The sequence below is a fragment of the Cyphomyrmex costatus genome, unplaced genomic scaffold (genome assembly GCF_001594065.2).
Source record: "Cyphomyrmex costatus isolate MS0001 unplaced genomic scaffold, Ccosl1.0 scaffold172, whole genome shotgun sequence".
Lineage (NCBI taxonomy): Eukaryota > Metazoa > Arthropoda > Insecta > Hymenoptera > Formicidae > Cyphomyrmex > Cyphomyrmex costatus.
In genome coordinates this window covers 1,066,843-1,088,550 of record NW_017275737.1, presented here as the reverse complement: position 1 = coordinate 1,088,550, position 21,708 = coordinate 1,066,843, and the positions used below count along the sequence as shown (strand labels likewise).

The 21,708-nt window shown below is 31.2% G+C and overlaps 1 protein-coding gene across 1 annotated transcript in view; it reads left to right on the top strand.

The window, feature by feature from the left end:
* Positions 1-21,708, top strand: part of LOC108772002 (tRNA dimethylallyltransferase, mitochondrial) — a 119,501-nt gene that overhangs the window by 12,668 nt on the left and 85,125 nt on the right. Inside the window, exons 2-3 of the mRNA XM_018537436.1 lie at positions 18,553-18,690; positions 19,407-19,765. Of these exons, the coding sequence (XP_018392938.1) occupies positions 18,553-18,690; positions 19,407-19,765 (497 nt within the window). The remainder of the gene's footprint in view (positions 1-18,552; positions 18,691-19,406; positions 19,766-21,708) is intronic.

The following is a 21,708-nucleotide window of genomic DNA, read 5'->3' as shown; positions in this document are numbered from 1 at the left end:
AGAGAGAGAGAGAGAGAGAGAGAGAGAGAGAGAGAGAATATACCATTATGAATACGATTTTTATATGTATATAATATATTTAAAGCAATGATATTCAAAATCTTTCTTGAAGGTTTTTTTTTACTTCTAATAAAGTAAAATCTTTTAGGCCGCGCATGATGGTTATTTCATTAACATAAAATAGAAAATATGATTTTATATTTTCGACTGTGAGCCGTAAAAAATTTACAGATGTGCCGCAGGTTACGCATCATTGATTTAAAGTATAAATTAACACATTCATAAAAATAGATGTGGCACATTCTTAAGAATTATACTGTTTTATAGTGATATGGCCGACATATCGTAATTTGAATATAAAGTAGCTGTTCTATAATGAAATATGTAGGATTATATGACAATCGCATTAACTAATATTATACTATAGTCGTATACGAGGTTAATTACGATCTGTAATTATATACAGAAACGCGCAATTATCTCATTTCGCGCACGAATGCTCTCGTTTCTTTTGGCAATGTCGAATATTACACGCGTTTAGTTACCGAATATACATATATCGTTACCGACGTACACATTACACGCATTAATACCGCGCATGTGAGTTATGTAGGATACGACTAGCACACTTGATACACACTTTGAGAAAGTGAACGTTTAGGCGAGACCTTTCATCAAGGAATATACCGGGAGAGTATATGCTAGCGTTCGGGCAGCATGATAGCGGCATAAAAGTATAATTAGTTTATAATTTCGTGTAACGAACTGCGCGGTCGAAAGGGTAATTGCGCGCGATTACAAATTTAACGCGGGAAGATTCGTCTCACGACGCGCTTCGTTCGCGTTTCGCGCGAGTCGATTGCGTAAATTCCAACAATGAGTGTCATTGTAACAATCTGCGACAGTTTCTTCAATTTTGCTTTCTTCGTTATTAAAGATGTAACCTTGAGTGACACAATTAACTCTTAGTATAACACGATTAGGACATTCGCATTTGTTTTCTTTGAAATACTAAGAGCACTTCAACGTTGCCCGAGGTATTATCCCGGGAATCGACGAGGCTCGTATCGCAACGTGGATAGGAATAATAAGCGTCAAAAGTAACGCATTCTCACGGATATGCGCCGTTTAATCACGGGGCGTTCATATAAGCCGTGCGATATAGCGCTGAAATTCGTTGATACTTTATCGCGGCACTGATCCACGGAAGGCAATGTACCTTGGTCCTTGAATTCAAAATAGTGTTCTCCGTCTCCGACTAACTCGGTTGCGTGCCACGCATGGAAACTTTCGTTTTAATCCATTCGACTAGAGTGCCTGCGAGAGCAATAGAATCCGTCATGTTGTTTTTATTATTATACACAAATGAGAAAGATTGTTACGAAAAGTATTCACACAGTTATTAATTAGAAATGGCGATTTATCTTTATCTCGTAATTTTTTCATCTCTTTTGCGCAAACATTTAAATTAATGTTTTGCAAATAAAATATTCACAATAAACGTAATTTAATTATATGTATTAATTATACATGAAACTGCAATACTAATAACATTGTTTATGCAAAACCAAAATTATATTATATATGTATAATATTAAATTAAATAATATATGTATAATATTAAATTAAATAATATATGTATAATATTTTTGAGTATTCATTAAAACTCCAATATGATAAACGAATCTATCATTTTGAACATTTCGAAGCTGATGTTAAAATTTGTAACACAGTAAACTGGCGCTGAATCTTTGAGACACATTTATGTCGCAGACTAAAAAAGATACTAATTAATTTCAAGGACGTAACATGACGTAACTTTATAAAATTGAATGAATACCAAATTTATTTTAGTAACGATAATTCAAATTATTTATAAATGAGAGAGTCGAAGACTTATCGTCAGCTTTGGAAAGTTAAGAGAATATCAAATTGGAAATTAATGCAGGTGTAAATTTCGGAAAAACGTGAGTCACTGTTTTTTAGAGAAACATTCTTGATAGTAATTGTGCGCAAGGAAATGTAATAATCGACGCGAGAGAGAAAAAGAGAGAGAGAGGGAGAGAGAGAATGCACTTCGATGGCACGCGACGGTGTGCATTATGACGAACGAAAATCGTGGTAAAACTCGTGAGTTATCGCTGGTTATACAGCAGGTTCCAACCGGTTTTAAATCCACGGCGACGCGATGACGCGAGATTTACGAGGCTCTTTTGTCGACGTGGATACCTCGGGATGCTCGCAGCCGTTGTTTTATTACGGCGCTGAATTGCAAGTGCAAATCTTTATCAAGATGTCGAGTGAAATCTTGTAACAATTACTGAACGATTAATGAATGTATTTAGCTTTGTAGAATGCTCAATTGATGTAATTGCCAATCAACATTAATATTATTTGACGCGTAATATTAAAAGGATCGTAATCATTTCAGCTTTTTTTTTATTATTTGTTATTACTCATGCGGGCTTTTAACTATATTGATTTTAACTTTATTTGATAGTATCGAGAAATACATTAATTTATTAGCGGCAGCTGTTCGAAATTGCACACTAAAGTTGATTATTGATAATCCTGTTTAGTAGTGATTTCATTCGAATCTTGTTTACAACTACGCGGAAGATTTTGCTGAAAAATATTTCAAAGTTTAATTAGATACGTACGGTGCAGATTTGAAAATAATTTTGTTTAATTAAAATAATTATGGAGAAAATTCAAGCTTTATAAATTTATAAAATTTTTTGTATTTTAGCAATTTTAGTTCAAATATCCTAAAATAGCGATCTTAATTAGTGAAATTTATAAGATGTTTAATTATTTTATAAATATTTTAATAAATTTCTGTCCATTTTTTACATTTTTTAAATTTTTTATAATTATTGTAAAGTAAAATTATCTTTTCACACACACACAATTATATGCTCATATTTAAAAAGGAAAACGGTTTTGTTCTTTAATAATTCTTCAAAATTATGATGTTTTTATATTACAGTCTATGCATTATATAAGTTAAAATAATGTTAATTTTAATATTATTGATACAGATAATTTTCTAGAAATTCTAGCTTATTTTTTAAATATTTCCGCAAAACCATTCTTTCTGGATTATGCACGTCGAAATTAGGTTACTTCTTCAAATAAATTAGAAATTTTTATTTCAAAAATGTTTTCTAATTCTATTGCTAAGGCTGTTTCTTTTCATCTCATTAATTATACATTATGTGAGATCCGTTTAAGCGTGTCCTGCGTGTCACCATTAAATTTCGGTACTCTTAGATATTTCGAGATACCGGGGACAATTTGAAATTTCGTTTGTATAAATCGCTAGAAGCGCGAAAAATCATAAATTTTGCGCAAGAAATTATAAGATTCGCACCTTAATCTAAGGATATCTTACTATTTACAAATTATGTCATAGTTGATTGTAAATTATCTTCTGTACCAAAAAATTCCGTGTATAATGTACCTATATAAATTATTCCAGATTTATATGACAGTGTGACAGCTCGGTTTTTTCCATTTATAATCTCGAAATTAGTAAGTGCGAATATTTGTCGATATGTCTTTTTTATTTAAAAGGAAAAAGAGATTTTACTTATTAGCATGAAGATAATTTAATCAATGTCGGTTTTAATCGTTAAAATGTTTTGCAATTTATTACTTTTATCAAGTACTGTTAATGTTAAAAAATTTAAACATATTTTTTACTTTGATTGTATTTAACGGAAATGTAGTGACCAAAATATCATCGAAGCATCATTCAACACGGACACTATTAATAGTTGCATTATTATTTATATACAATATATATTTTTATACAACGTATAATATGACATGATGCAAAGTTCAAACCGTGTACAACTGATGTGTCATCTCTTCTACGATTAGGAGTGCTGAGAACAATTTGTCATACTTCCGTGATTAAGTTACTGCATTCGCTCGTGGTGCATTATGTAATTCCTCTTGGAGTATACTGTGTCGTAATTGTATGATTATTCATGTGGAATATCAGTACTGTTTGGCGCCAAGTATGACGCTTTATCTCGAATAAAGATAAGAAATCGGTTTAATGGATTATAACTTGAGAAATTTTTTTTACAATTATTGTTATATTAAATATCACTTTAACATTGTATTAAATAACAGTATTAACTAATGTTACATTTTAAAACATCTACATATATATATCGTAGTTATAACATTTTGATTAAATTCTACTTTTTATACCTTAATTTTCAATACTCTTTCATCTTAATAAAATTAAGACTTGATTAGACAAAAATAATTACAATATCTTTTGGCAAATGCCAAAATTCCGAAATTTAAATTGCCTAATTCAGAAAGATTATATAATAATTTCGCGAAAACATCCAGCGTTGACTGTTTATGCTTTTTAGTATTAAAATTGATTTTTTTTATTCATAAAGCCTTATTTTATAATTTAAATTAAATCTTAAGTTAAAACAAAATTTTAAAATGATATAAAAATTTAGCTATAAATGTCTTTTATAATTATTTGTATTTATTATTATTTAAAAATTAATATCGATTTCATTAAGAAAAATAAGTTAAAAAAAAATTTGTCAATACTAATTTCTTTATTATTTCCGTATTTTTTTGTTGTAGAATTGTAGATATATGTTTACAGAATTGTTCGCAGAAAATATGTATAACATGCATGTGCCATTATTTAATGAAATGATAACAAACATGACTAGTAGTGAAGCAATATTTATGTGCCAAATTTATTTCGATTAGATTCTGACGAAATTTTTTGCTCGTCGTGTACACGTGTGGACTTAATGACAGAAATATGCGTTGATTTTGCAGGTCATCGATCTCAAAATGTCCTTTTTTGGATTTAAATCGTTTGAATTCGTGAATAATTCGTATGTCGAACTGACGGAAATTGGATTTTGTCCGTAATAACGATTACGATACTGTAACAGCAGCTCAACGTTCGCTCATCTCAATACTTCAATTGTTTTTGAAAGAACAATTTTGTTGAAGTGTTAAAAAATTTAGCTATACAGATTTGAAAATAAAATTTGTTGTATTGTGAAAATAATTATATAGAATGCTCAAACATAATGAGAGCAATGCTCCTAAAAGTTTTGACACTCTAACAACCAGCTTAGACTAACATTTATTTTGCTGGTGTAACAAAATTATTCTCAGATCAGTAAATCTAGCTAAATTTGTAGCAAAATTGTTCTTTTCTCTCATAAAACATTCTTGTGCAAATGTTTTTTACAATTTACGTTTTTCACGAAGATTTAATTACATTATTTTATAACATTTGTAAATTGTGAAAATTATAGCGCCACATAGACGTTAGCGTAGTCAAACTGCTATGAGAAATCTGATCTTATCGTTTAATTAATGTTAGAAAAAAATTTTCCGCTCTTAGAACGCTTATTAAGCAATCAGACTCGACAAGATCGCAGAAGATAACGAAATAAGATAAGACTGGCAAAGACGCAAATTTATCCAATTTGATCGTTTCTTTTGTATATTGATACACTTGGTATTAGCATGTCTAATTAATCCTGACATTTCTCTGAAAATATATTTTCATATCTGTAAATTAGCGTAAGAAACAAATGTTTCCATGAATTTTGCTTCATTTAGCGATTGTATTTATCGAGCTCATGCGTTTTTCAAATCGAACAATTCTTACAGATATTCTGCGTAAATACAGAGCTTGTATCATAAGAATGTTCCAAGTAGAAATGCTGTAACAGGATATGACAGAATTTGCGATGTGAATATCATGCCATTAACATTATAGAATGAAATACTAAAGCAGAAACCAGATCTTAGCTTATTACCTTGAATTGTCACGATGTGATAATTTCCACGATCTACTAAGGAATCCTCGTCGTTGATTACTTATGAATGAGATTCGGAATGGTTAATGATAAACGGTAGCACGCGTATCCAACAATCTTGTCTCTTGAGGAGCTTGCGTAATTTGTCAAGGTTATATTTCTCCAAGGCTGAAGGTAAAAGCCTTTTGAATGTCTTGACAAATCAGTAGATTTTAGAGAGATTCTTTCTTCTCTCAGAATTTACAATTTTCTTATAAAAGTATAACAAAATGCATTCAAAGTCGAGCGGAAGATAAATTGAATAAAAATCAATTATTTTTTTGACATAAGAATTCAAAGATAATTGATTGGTGATAGTCAAAGGAGTCAATAAAGAATAAATTATAGTGAATTAATTAGGAAAAAGTAGAGAACAAGCTTAATTTAAATTTAAAAGCATTAATTTAAAATTTGATGTCATATCTATTAAAATTTAATTAACATTGAGATGTTTATGTACGATATGTAAACTATACATTACTATTCAGAAGTTTTAACACGCCTTATATTTTTGCTAACAATTCCATTTTTGTATGTATCAAATATGAAATTATGATATGATATATTCTTTTATTTTTTATTACAGAAGTGTTCCATAGAGTCGCGAAATACTAAAAAATAATTATAAATAATTTCTTAAGTACACAAATATATATATGTATATTATATACAATATATTGCTTGAAAAAAATCGAATTTAAATTTTTGCTTAAAACTAAACATCGATAAATATTTAGATAATATCGATAGATATTAGAAATTTATTTAGAAACATCGATAATATTGATATGACGACTAATAATGGTAAAAGAATACTATAGAAGCATATATCAATATTCTCGTAGAAATTAACCGCCAAGTTAAACATAAGTATTTGATTAAAATATTTCATGAACTTATCAACAGAATAGCAAGAGTATATGGCTTTTATTAATCAAAACCCAAAAAGATTATATACTTGAAGAAGTAAAAAAATCTAAGGAGAAATAAATTTTTTTTTTTAGTTTAAAAAAAGCATGTAATAAATTAAAAATTAACGCATGCAAAATGTATTCACATTTTATTCTTTATATTACGAAATTTTTCTATAAACGGAAAGTGTACCGAAACTTTTGAGTTGTAGTGTATCTTATAACATAAAGTACTGAATGTACCAATGTACATGTAAATAATATATGTAGGTAATGTTAAAATGATATCGTGTTTTAAAATCGTTTATTTATTATAATCAATCAAGAAGATATCAGTATCTTAAAACATTAATCTTACATGCACGTACATACACATAGAAAAAAGGATCCGTCATGTAACTTTCTCCAGCGATAAAATTACGACGTTTTTTTAGATTAATTGACCATTAATTAAATTGAATTGGAAAATATCACAGTTATATTCTAATTTACTTCCTTACGCAGGAACGGGTTTCTGAAAAAGGTATATTTGTTTCTTAAAGACGATACGAGAGAGCAGGTTCATATCTTGTCCATTGAGCGTAACTTTTCCGATAACAAGAACCATCGCATTACCGGTTCTATCGGAAAAAAAAGTCAAAGAATTTGCCCCATGAATAGTCTCATCGATAAATTATCACGTTATACAACAACATAAAGTTTAATTAACCCGATCAATTTTTGCGCGATCGCCACGCGCATTTCTAGATCGAAAAATGGTTGAATGATTAGTATTCTTTTATCAATTTCTTTTTATCAATTCACGTATTACATAGCAATCAATTTTCTTTCATTAGTTAACGCGCCACGAGCGACGTAACTGATGATCATTATAAAATCCTGAAGTAGAAGAATTGTAAAGAATATATTCAGTTTTGGTAGGATGAGGAACAAGGGAATTAGATGCTCGTTACTTTTATATTCGTCCTTTAATTATTACTTCATTAAGAAGTGGTACTGCTGCTTGTTATTACGGTCGATAATTAGCAGGTGTTGTAATTTTACTATGATTTGATAACGTTGGTATGTTATGATATGATTGGATAATGATAACAAGGTTTCGATAACATTGGTAAAATCTATATGTGTGTTTTCTGTTGACTCTGTTTTTTATGTCTGTCATTTAAAATATCATAGCACATTACTTTTGTATAATCAGAAAGATTTTTTTTAATGTAGTGACTTGTTCCTGTAGATTTTGTTGATAATAAATACACAAATTAATTTTGTTATTTATGTAGCTATTTCCTCATGAAATCACAAAGTAGATCGGTTTTAAAACTTTGAAGAAAGTTAATTATATTTTAATTGTTACAAGTTGGATCAAAACAAAAGTTGAATTCATGTAATTGTATATGTTACAGAGTTTTTATCGATATTTTTGTATTCAGTGAGTAAAACGATTAAGAAGTATGTTATTTGATTCATGTTATAAGAACATTATTATAATATTTTTAGTATAATTAAGAATTTTTCTGTCAAGGGATGAAATAAAAAGCGTGTATTGATTTGATTAATTCTCTTTTAGATACAATTTAGCAATATTTAGAAAAAAATTAGCCGATTAATTCTTTCCTATTTTATATTAATTTCTTCTGAAATAACTAAATTGTATCTTGAAAAAAAAAACAATATTCTTCAATTTTTGTCAGGATTAGTTATTAACATTTACCATTTTTCTGCTGCTTACATATATGAGATGTAAATTTAGACATTTCGTAAAATAAACGAGACACTGCACAAATATAATACAACAAATATAACGCGTTTAAGAGATACATAGAAGTACATAAAAACCATTTCGCGTATAGTAATTACGAGGTGACAATTGATAGTTAAGTAGTTGTGCGAATAAAGGCAGAAAAGAACAAGCCTAGGCACTGCACATGCGTTCTTATGGACGCACAGAACATGTACACGAGTGAGTTAGTCCATTAACATCGTGGATTCCTACTAATTATCATAAATACCAAGTAGACGTAGTGAGCATACGGGCTTGGTCGCGCCTGGGGATTTGCCCGAGTTCAACACGTCGGGGCATTAATGCGGCCAGTTTCGCGGTTTCTTGGATGACGTGCGCACTCGTGCGATAGCTATTCACATGTCGTCTCATAATTCTACGTCTACGTAAGCTTGCTCTTGCGTGAAATCATGGTACAGCAATGACACTTCGAGCCGATCTCGAGTGTTCCTGTCTTCTTAATCCATCTCATTCACGAAAGTGCCACCCTTAAATACGGTTTACCGCTATTTATTGCACACCCGTGGCTACGATACGTCCTGCATACTCTGGATAGAGATAAGTAAAAGACTCAAGGGAAGTGGCATGCTTTTAAGTCGCGCCAACTAAGACAATTTATTACTATTGTACGACCTTTCATTGAGTTGCTTTCAGAATTATCTGTCAACCGCCACACACATTTATCGAAATAGTTTCAGTGAAAGTATTTACTTGTCGCACATTGGTGAGACTTTTGTTCTTATTGTTAGTCATAGTACACGTAAAGAATGATTTTGCTGAAATATATAGAATAAAATTTTCATTAAATATACAGATCTGAAAATAATCTTGTTGAATCACAAGCATGTTGAGTGATGATGAAAAAATTTCGATATATTAACAATCAGTTTGAGCGTTTTACATAATTATTGTGATAGTTTAACAAAATTATATTTTCAGATCTTATTTAATTAAAATTTTAAATACTCGTACTTTAGCAAAACTGTTGTTTCAGTAAAATTCTTTTCGTATATCTGATTTTATGTTATACTTTTTCTTAAATTTTGCTATAAAACTCTCTACTTTTTAGAAAAGATTAAATTTTTTAAATTTTCTATAAAATATTAATCTTGTATAAAATATTAAATTAAATTTAAAATTTAAAATCTTTTTAAATCTGAAATCTATCTTTTAAAACAACTCAGCTGAAAAATTATATAAAGAATAAAGAGCATTATGGCGATTCCTGAAGACATTCCGAAAATTACTTATCTTCTTGTTATTTCTATCTTGGAGAGTTAAAACAATGTGGACTAATAAATATTTAAAGACAGGGAGGGCAGAGAGAAAGACCAGAGGTAGTAGATCGGCACCTTTCGCCTACGCGGTCGATGATTTGCGCGTGATCGCGGACAACGAGGAGGGAAAGAGGGAGGACCGGTTTCTGAACTTGATAAGAGGATGACGTGAGAAACTCTTGAGTCGAGAACACATGAGGGAAGCTGTTTTGTGACGGCGGTCGAACGAAGACGGACGATCCGATCGAGAGACGAGAGCGCGGCAAGGAGAGACGGAGAGAGTGATAGTGAAAGAGAGGCGGAAGAAGAGAGAAAAAGAAGGGGAGGGTCCATCTCTTCGGGAGAGAGCGGAGACGAGATCGTTTGTATGCGCCATTTCGCTCCACCGGACCAGTTTTCGTACAGGTACCCCAAAGCGATACGGTCCTCGCGGAATACTTCAAGGTCCGGCATCTGCTTCCTACAAGTTTGGGCTCGGTCTCGTTGTCGTGCCTCCAGATTAATCTACTTGAATGATACTTATCCTTAAGACCGCCAAATTGCGTACTTTCATACTTTGGAACCCAACGGTTATTCCGTAACCCAATTGCGAATCGTATATCTGATCGTTATAGCTGAATAATTAAATGTAATTATAATATCATATATTTTATTTTTTACATAATTATAATTTATTTTATTATTTTCTTTTATATAGGTTGGTTTAACAAGAACATTTTTGTAATAATATGTTAAAGTATTCATAACAGTTTTTTTAACTTTATATGTTCAATGTTTTCTTAACAAGAGTTTTTTGACAAATTATCGTAACATTTTTTATTTTTAATGCTTACTGTCTTCTTGAATTAATTGTTTATAATTTTACTAAAATAATAATATTTTTTAATAATATTTTACTTTGACGAATTAAAAATAAAGTTTTGTTATCATTTTGTGATGTTAAAAAATATGCGATTAAAAGCTTTTAAATTGTTTATATTTAAAAATTATTTTTTTATTATTTTGTTGAAGAATTGAGTTCAAATTAATTCAAAAAAACTTTATTTTAAAACGTTTAATTGTTTATTACGGGATTATTTTTGGTATATTTCATTAGAGTATTATTTATTGTATTTTGGGAAAAAAATATATTTATTAATATATATGTAATATATGTTATATAGTATATATACATATATGTATATAATATTTCGTAAATAATAAGAAAGAAGTTATTTTTACGAGATCTTCGAATTATGCAAATTATCCGTGCATCTTATCTCGTTTTACAATTCTTCAGCAATTAAGTTTGAATTTAATTTATTTATTGTACTTTTTTGTTCCATTTGTGTGTTTAAATTTCTTTTAATCAAGTTTCAGCCAAAGATTACTATTCACGATAAATTTTTGCGCGACATGAATATAATTGCAGGGGCGTGCGTTGCGTTTACTAATCGTTGGCATATTACTTAGTTTCTTTTAGAGTCACGGTTGCTCATATAGTCACGGACTTACGATTCATTATTGTTGGCATTCGCTCAACTTTGATTTTTATTGAGTTCGACTCAAAGTCAGCGGCCCAATGGGCAGTAACTGTCATGAAAACTGAGCCGACAAAGAGAGATTCCGCGTCTCCGAGGATTTTTTACAACACGACTCGAACGAACCCGGGGGACCTTAAGTGCACGCGGTCATTTGCATATGAACGCTGCTTAAGATTCCCTGGGTGCACTCTACAAGGAAGAAGGACCCGTTCTCCTTCTTCCTTTCGTGCTTCACGCGAGACATTTTCGAGCAATTACAGATAATCGTGCGCGAATAAATCGTTTTTGGCCTATATATTTCGTGAATTTTATTCAAATTATACTTTATTTAAATTATTCATCTCATTATGTTTGTGATTTAATCAATAACTTTGTGCCAATCTGATTTTAACTTATTAAAAAAATTAATGTTCTTTCAATACTTTTATTTTTTATTAGGTATATTAATTTTTTGTACTATGTAATCGATGTTTTTTGACATTAATGTTATATGCGTTAACATAATTATTTGACATAAATTTAACAGTGTAACTATATTACCATTATATAGGGTGTCCTGAAATTTAAATATTTAAATTTTTTGGGAGTGTGTAGGGTATCGATAAACTGAGGGAAGAAAGTCTAAAAAATTATATACTTTAGACGATACATCGGATTGTCGAAGTCTTTTATTATTAAAGGCAGATATCTTCCAATACTTTTACCCAAAAAAAAAAAAAAAACGCGAAAATTTTTTTTGTACCATTAATTGAAGAGGTAGAAATAATGGTAATAAAACATTTTATTTTGCTAATAAAATTTAAGTAAGTTTGTTATAGAACGATTACAAATTGTATTGCCATAGTCGCGTACAAGAGATTGAAGGCGGTATGTACTTTGGTACGGTTAAAGTTATTAAGCTGCAAAAAAACGTCTCTTGAAGTTACGAAATCAGATCCGTATAATCGTCGATGAATATTAAGAAGATATAATATATCAACTGACATACCTAATACAAGTTGCCTGAGGTGAAATTGAAGTTTTCGTTTGTCCTTGTACCTGCTTCGGGAAGTCACTATGTCGTAGTATTGTCCGGTCGGACATCCTGCGAAGTTAGTGCGTCGTGCCGTACATGCTTATGCGATTTCGGACGGATTCGCCTAAGCAATTCTAATGTCATGACAACGGGTAATGTGCCGCTACGCGACCTACCTGCCCTTTCTACTGATTAAATATTCAGCATGGAAAAACCCACTTGATAATCTCCTCCATTTATTCTCTGTCTAGAATTTTTCAAACCACGTTAAAATTCGGCAGAGATAATCTGCTTCTTTTGAAAGAAAGCTACTTCAAGAAATACCTTTCCAAACTCAAGTTTGTAATATTTTTTGAAGAATAATGTTTTTTTAAAAAATTAAAAAGTAATTTTAGACCCAATAAAAATAAAACTGGTTTTGTGACTCCAAGAATAAATCAAATGTAAGTAAAATGAATGAGCCTTCGCGGTTGTTGATGTATAAATAATATATTTATAAGATATAATTTGCAATTAATTTGAACATACTTACGACTGCAAACTGACTGTTAACTGCAAACATCAGGATTTGAATCTTTCTCGAGGCGAAAGTCAAGTAACTGATTTAGAATTCAGTTGCTAAATAATAGCGAATTAACAACTTGAATAAAACAACAGAATCTCATTTTCTTTTCTCGTTCTTTTTCTTAATAATGTACATAAATTTCAAAAAATATACAAACACTGTCAAAGAATCAATTTAAACTAATTTTTTGTATGTTACATAATATTTTGTTTTTAACTTTTAAATGTCAAAATGTATTATTTTAATTCAAGTCGTTAATATGGTGGCAAAGCAGTATAATGAACGAAAATATTTTAGTAGTCATGAAAAGAGGGCTTAGGTACCATAGTGATATATCTGGATCTAATTAATTAGAACTTTATGGATATAGAATTTTTTCTCATGTAACGATTATTTTTGACATTCCTAATAATCATACAAAAAAGTTATTTAGTTTAAATTCGTAGGGAGCACAAAACTGCCTTATTGATCCTCTTCTTTTTTAATATTGAGAAGAAACAGTGGGGACTTATATATGTTATTTGGAACGATGAAAAATAACATTTAAATTGTATATAATTTAACGTTATGAATGCAACAGTATAATATAATGATATTTAAAAGTGCATTTTACATATTTTACACATTGATTGTGACATATTTTTATTTAGGCGATCGTAAAAAGTCAGCTTATTCTTTCATGACTTCGATTTTACCTCGGGAAGTTTAAGCGATTGCTATGCTTAAGACTTTTCTGGAAAACTCAGTCTCGAGGCTCAAATAACTTACGTGTCGATCAGTAAATCTCGCATAATTGCTCTGCGATAACTTCGATAATTGCCGTTGCGAGCGATGCAGGCCGAGCTCCTTCAGCGTTATCGATAAATCACGACATAAGATATATCCAGTCCACGAACTTCCTTTCGTATCGAAGCACCGTTAGAAACGCTCCGTTTATTCCGATTGGTCGATACGATGTGGCTTCCTCTTCTTCAGGCTCCTCAGCTTCGCGACCTTGAGTCTAGGAACGTTCGCACACCGCCCTCTTCAGATTCCTCTTCGCTCCTTCTCTCGTCTATTTCTGAAGTCTCGAATTAGATCCGTCTAGAACGGCTGCGACTTCCGCCAACGCCACGTCGTGGAATGCCACTTACTAGCTGACGAGCTTGTTATGAGGTGATGAACAAAACGAGAAAGACAAATGGTGTCTCGCTTCTTTAGATCTCGACGCCTACTTTACTTAAGCTATCGATTAATCCTTCCAGCTATCACTTCGACAGTATTCTTAATTATGTAATACGTCAGACTTATATGAAATTAAAACTATAATTATTTGATCAATCTTCACAAACTCCAGTATTTGAAGTATCGATTTTTTTATCGGAAATCGGTTCTCTTTAACTAAACTTTTTATATTATTTATCTCTCTTTTCTCTTTTTTCTCCAATGTGGAAAGAAAAAAAAATGAAAAATGACAAGCTCAACTGAAAAGAATAGACCTTGTCTTTTTGCATTTCGTGTAATTTTGCATCATGTCAACTTTTGTCTGTACATATTTTCAAAATTACGAAAAAACAATGATCTAGAAAAAATTCTTTATGAGAAAATCTAATTTAATCATTGCTACGTTTAGGTAGCATTATTAGTGTTATTGTGTCATTGTACCTTTATCGTTCATTGGACATAAAACAAGGATAATGCAAGAACACTGATAGCGTGCTCCCCGCAGATGTCATTAATCTCAAAATTCTTTATATCTTTAAATATGGTTTAGTAATGTATTGTTTCAGAACTTAAATGAACGAATGGAAAAGATTTTGCTCAATGATCGCTAATTTTGATAATAGGAAACAGCGATTATTGTTTGGTTTGTTCCGCCATTGAACTTTGCTAATCTTTGCTAATCTTGTCCTTGTGTTTATGATTTGTCATTTTCTTTCACTAATCTTTCAACATAACTTATGCAGAGAAACGAACATGTTAAACTGAAAGTTTGGCAAAAACGACGGATGCTAATCCGTCTGCAACAGATTGCGTGAACAGATTTGTTTGAGATCATTTTTGGAACGGTATGCGAATTATAGTGCGTCAAAATGTGGAGTAAGCGATTAACATTTTTGCTTGCGACATGTTCTTGATTACGCAATGAATACCAGTCAGTAAACGACATTTTTCAAGTGGACGAACTATTTCGAAATCTTTATTTGAAAAGTCAAAAATTATTATTCTGAATTAATAGAATTCGAAGAAAGATGATTAGATTGATAGAAATTTTTATTTGAAATAGGGGAAAAGAAAGAATAATCTTCAAAAATCTATTGTAGTTAATTAGAACTATTTTTATTTATGTCCGCATATCATGATTTTATTTCTTCGTATATTTACTTATTCACATCACGATTATCTTTTCTTTTTAATTTGTTTTAATTTTAAGTAAAAATTAAAGCATAACTGGCATGCAGTTTGTTTTAACTCCTTAATTTCTATCGATAAATTAATTGATAAAATGGATTTATTGTCCATTAATCGTGAATAGTTCATTAATCGAAGATGTTCGGCTTGAATGATTCTTTGATCGTTTGTTTGCCGATGCATTGCACTGGACTTCTTCTTATGGACACTACTCGACATAAAATAATTCGTCCGACAAGTGCCTGATGAATGAAGACTAATGAAGGTTGTGAACGTGGTCATTCAAGATATTGGACGTATACTAGAACCTTGGAAACCTGTTCCATCGAATGCATCGCGCCTAACGGATTACCAGGTTGCTATTCTCGATAGATCGATCGATGTTGATCCAATATTTTCTGATTTCGTGTCTTTAAGAAATTTAATTAATATTTTATCAAATTAATTGATATTCTACACCGCAAGCAACGCGTTAATTTGGTCATAAAAGTTGTGAATTTTCTTATGCGCTTGATAATGATAGTCATTGGCGTCTGAGTGATTTAAATGCCTTAATAAGATTGCCACTTGCGGCTTTAAATTTTAAATAGCTTGCGTCATTCACAAGATAATGTCGATATGCGTATAAAACTATCTTTGTCAAATCGCAAAACTGATTGAATTGGCCGATAATTGTACAGATTTCCAAACGTTAAGAGCCGATGTAATAATTTATCCAGTCAATAATTTCAATGAATGGATAAAACACCATTTAGCGCGTTAAATAGTTAAAGGACCCAATGGAATCTTGGTTGCCAGGCTTAATTGCGAGATGGAACTTGTTAACACGTGTCTGACTTCGTTTCTACTTTGAACGTTACACGAATTCTACAGCTGTTCCTTCGCTTTACTTCTATATCGTCTACATTGTGTAAGCGAATCACGAAGTACCGGTGGAACTTCGTTTGGTAACCGTGCGATTAACGAAGTAGAAAAGTGATTGAAGGCATTATTGAGCCTCCAGGCACGTATTTTATACGTACCGGGTTCTTCTCGAATTACAGAAGGTGGATATATATCAGTGCCAAGCAGGAGGACATTTTCGCAGAAACGAGAGAATAAACGTTGATAAAAAAACTTATTAACTATGATTATCAATTATATTGACAAATGGCGATGCCGATGCGGCCATCTTTGGAATATTAATTTACCTTTATTTTTATTATATTAGAAATGTTATATGACAAAAATTTTTCTGCAATTTTATTAATAATGATAACTTATAGTCATAACTTATAATCATAACTATTAGGACGTTGGAGATATATTTCTATTTTTTCTTCTATTCTGTAATTTTACTTTTATTTCTTTCATTTCTCTTTAATTCTTTTTCTATTTTCTCCGTTTCTTTCTTTATTTTTATTTTTGCTCTTATTTGTGCAGAGTAAAACGAATTTATTATTAGCTTCTGTGTACTATTTTCTTAATTATGCATGATTAAATCGCTTGTTGACTCATGGTTAATTAATAATACTCGATGGTACTAGTATCTTTAAAATCTTCTAATTTTACATTTGATATACTCTCGAGGAGACTTATGTCCGTTTCTATCTTAATAGAGATTAACTTTAATTTTGATTTTAACTTACGTTTTATCTTTTTTCAATTCTAAGAATGAGAAGAGTAAATTAAACCGAGATTAAAGTCAATCTTCATTAATAGGAATGGATTAATGGGTTTCGAATCGCAGCTGTTCGATTGGTAGTTGGTCACCATCGTTGAGAACACTGTTGATATTTCGCTATACTTCTCTTCGACGTTTCATCGTTATAGAAACAATATACGAGGTTTCTGATCGGAGCTCATTCATGCTAGCGAGCGAAGTGGAACGAAGGTTAGACACTTGTCTCAATCTTTGTTGGTTACACGGTTCAAGTGTATTTTAACTGCGTGACGCGATATAAATTTTATTTAGCACGTTTAAGAAGGAAACATCATCTGTTTGATATAATAAATACGTTATAAAATGTTCGATGCAGTTGTAGATATTTTAACTCAAAGGTATCTAAAATTATTATAAAAAAAATCTTATGACAAAAATTTAAAACAGTTGCTGTTTCTGTACAGTTCTTATGCTTAACTATACAAAATTACGCTAAATTGCGTTTTTAAATTTTAAAAAACGTACTACGTGTACTGCGAGGATAATTTATTGCGCAATACAAGAGTTGTCTCAAACATCATAAAAAACCGTTATCGTTATCGAAATACGCAAGGCTTTACTGTATTTAGATCTTCAATTTTTATGCGTCACTAAATCGTCGTGTTTATAATTGTCTTTATTTCAAGCAAATCTTGTTAAAAATCTAGTTTTTTACGTTTTGTACTTCTCTCACAGTATTATTAGGAAGCAACTACATGGTTTCTTGTATATAGAATCATCATTCTGATTCATTCCCGATGACCTCGAACTTACACGTACCTGCTGTTTATTGAACAGTACTACCTACTCATAAATTTGCTTGTAAATGCAAATTAGAAAAACGAATGAAGAAATGTTAACAGCAATTTTTTAATTAAAATTTGAATTATTAAGATAATCGCTCGTAATTTTATTATCTGTATAATACTGTACATCTTAATATGTTATTTTAGCAAAACGATGTAACATGTGTCTTATGTGAAAAAATTTCTCTCTACCTCTGTTGCTTATAGTTTTTAAAAAAACTACGTCCAATTATACAGGTTTGTTATATATGTGGAAAAGTTTGAATAATTACAAATACGTGATTATATAGCGTTTACAGAAAAATAATGACTTTGATAAAATTTTTGACAACTTCCTAAGAATTCTCGGGCTACATTATTTTTATCATAAGATATTCAGGTAAAATTCGATGAGATCATAAATTGGATTGATAAGAAATTATACGAATCTGTCAATTCTCATTACATTGATGACAACAATTTTTCGTGGATGGTGGACTCGATAAATGTACCTTTTTTTAATTTTTATAATTTTGGGTCGAGCACAATTTTGTTGACCGCTGCGGTCCTGTTTACGTTATTCGATTTATCCTTGGTTGCAAACCACAAAAGCAGTGCAATTAACGGAATCATTCAATATTACATTATTTCTATTCATTCATTATTTATCAACCGTTACTTATTTCTTTCATGGCTGTGTCTCGCCAGTCCCTCGTTATTTCTCTTTTAATTACGGCGATTCTCTTTTGGCCCGCAGGTGTACAAAGGCCTGGACATCGTTACAGCGAAGGTGACCCCAGTGGAAAGAAAGGCGGCGCCGCATCACATGCTGGACATCGTGGACCCGCTGACCAACTTCTCCGTAATCGACTTCAGGAACATGGCCCTACCGATCGTAATCGTCACATCTCGTTCTCTTTTTCCACATTAACGGAGATCCCCGACGTTTAATGCGACAGCTATAATTACATGGCAATGAGGATCTTCAATAAAGAGAGTTCAATTATATCTCCTTACAAACTAGCAGAAAACTTCATAATTTGCGATAATAATGATTACAAGCTACATGCATGAATAATATGATACTTGATAATTAATTTTTGTATTGCGTCTTGGATCTAATCAAGCAAGGGTTGATTCACATAATAAGTTAATTATATTATAATATCTCTCTGAAAATTAAGAGAATGTTGAAAGAATCCGTAATGCTATCGTGAGTAGATAAAATCATTAGATAGGCAAGTCATTCTTCAGAACATATTAACGAAAAAACGTACAAGGAATACTTAATGAATCACAGATGTCGGAAGTGATATCTTTTTTTCCGTTTCTCTTTTTGGTCGATACGAAACGGCTTATTGTTGTGTGTTAAGATTTATAATTACACTGATTTTTTTTTATAATCTTTCGGTGAAACTACACGCGACGGGTTTACAGCTCGGCTCGCGAAATCGACTTTGTAAAATAAAGATCTTGAACGAAGCCAATTGGAACGCCCCTGATCTTCGTGAAGACCTTGATACGATCATTAGCCACGGTCTCCCGCGCAGATCGCTCGGTCCTACTTTTATCTACACTCTACTCTAACTGTTTCCTTTTCTATCGATATAGATAGACAACCTGCTGGCTAGGAGGAAACTACCGATCGTCGTCGGTGGTACGAACTATTACATAGAATCACTACTATGGGAGATTCTTATAACTGATCCGAAAAAACCGTCGATGCAAGTTGATTCAAGCGCGACCAATTCGAGCACGTCGATCGAAAACAGATCGGACGATCGATACAATGTACAAGTTGATCGACTGAATGACGGCGACGACGATAATGATGAGACGGCGCCGAAGAAGTTTAAATTCGACGCGAGATCATACGATGGCAGCAACGAGGAGCTACACCAAAGACTGATGGAAATTGATCCGGAGATGGCGTTCAAATTGCATCCCAACAACAGACGGAAAGTTATAAGGTAAGATGCAAATTTGTGATTATTGGAATGCTGATTGTCTTCATTTAGATTCGCTAAAACATCTAAATGCTTAGGTAAATACAGACCTGAAAATAATATCTGTTGAGTCATCAAAATAATTATATAGGAAACTCGAGCATAACGAGCAGTGTTGCAAAAAAGTTTTGATATTCGAGCAACTGGTTTGAGCGTTCTATATAGTACTGTTCGATAAAAATGACTTTGCGAATCAGACTAGTTACTTTTTATAGTTTTTGGATGTTGAATACGAATATGAATGCATTTTTCAAATTGCTCTATTTGTTACAGTTTTGAAAAATTTGTAATTTAATTTGCCAAAAGGAATATTTTTACATATTTTGTCATATTATAACTGTGATGTATGACCTACTGGAGAAGTTTCATTGTAATCAAAATTAAGTATATTGATAGGATATTTTAGTTTTCTAAAGAATTTTTTAATATGTAGATTGTGATAAGGCTCAATATGTATTTAACAACTAATATAAAGAGATAAGGGCAATGAGCCAATAAATTCGTTAAATTCTCTTAATTTATTCTAATATATTGCAAAGAATATCACCGAATTTTTTAATATTAGCGATTAATAAAATAGTCATGATTACAGTAGTGAAACATATAGTGTTTATTATTAAAAAAACTGTTAAATCATTGATGATTTATCAAATAACTTTCTATTTTAATTTATATATATAGTTTATTTAAAGTATAAATATTAATATTGTAAAAATAATAATACGGATACATCCTTAATAATATTGCATATTAAATCAATTATAATTATACGACAAGTCTAATACTAAAATTTATATGTTCTACGTAGCGTTCTGCAAACATATACTCGTATGATAATAATTTAAAATTCTTATTAATTTTTAAAAAAAATGGCATTCAACCTTGTGTTTAAATATTTAAAACGGAATTGGTATATCTAAAATTGAATCGATTATACTAATTGCATTTTTAAACAATAAACATTATTTATACTAGTGTGTTGTATAAATGCAATTTCTCTGTACCTGCGATTCTGAAAGATTATTTACGGTTAGTGTTTTATTGAAATACACCATACGATCAACTCTGTGTATTTAATATCTAGCAATTGTCGTAATGCCACTTGTCGCATTACATTTAATATCGAAGGAAACGTGTATTAATCAAGCGATCGGTATCCCTGGCATGTAATAACTGCTAATTTAATTCGTTGAATTCATTAGCATTTTCCACTCAGTTGTCGTGCAAATAAGTCTCAAGGCGATCGTAAAGTCTTGAAAACGTTCCGAACTTATGAAATTCTGCTTCCTCACCGCGACTGATAAAGTTGTGACCCACTTTTGGTGATAAACGTTAGATTTAGTTTGCATCGTCAGCTGTGCATTGTTTTGCTTATTGTTGTACATACATAATATACTTTTTTATAGATTGATATGTATACTTACATACATACAGTGCTATGCTTGTGGAAATTTCGGAAACTACCGGATTTCATCGAATGTTCATATAAAAAAAATTAAGATATTATAAAGTAGCGATCGTTGTTCTTTATATATTTTAGGCTACTTGGACTAATACCAGTTGCAAAAGTTTTATAAAACTATTACAATTAGTGTTAATATATGCACAAGTACTCTAAAACATAAAAAAGGATAACATAATTGGTGGTACTCCCAAAAAATTTTGACTTCAATTTTTTTTGTCGGAAAATTTTTTTGAGAGTACCGAGTAGTTCTGAGTAGCGTTTCTTATTGTTCTCGACGAGTTCTATCGAAAACTGTAAGGTGAAAAAGCGATTAGACCAACGGTTTGCAAGATACAGCGACATTTGTCAGAAGATCAACAATTTTTTAAGTGAGTATATCTCGGAGACCGTTGGTCCAATCGCTTTGAGCCCTAATACTTTTCGACAGAACTCGCCGAGAACT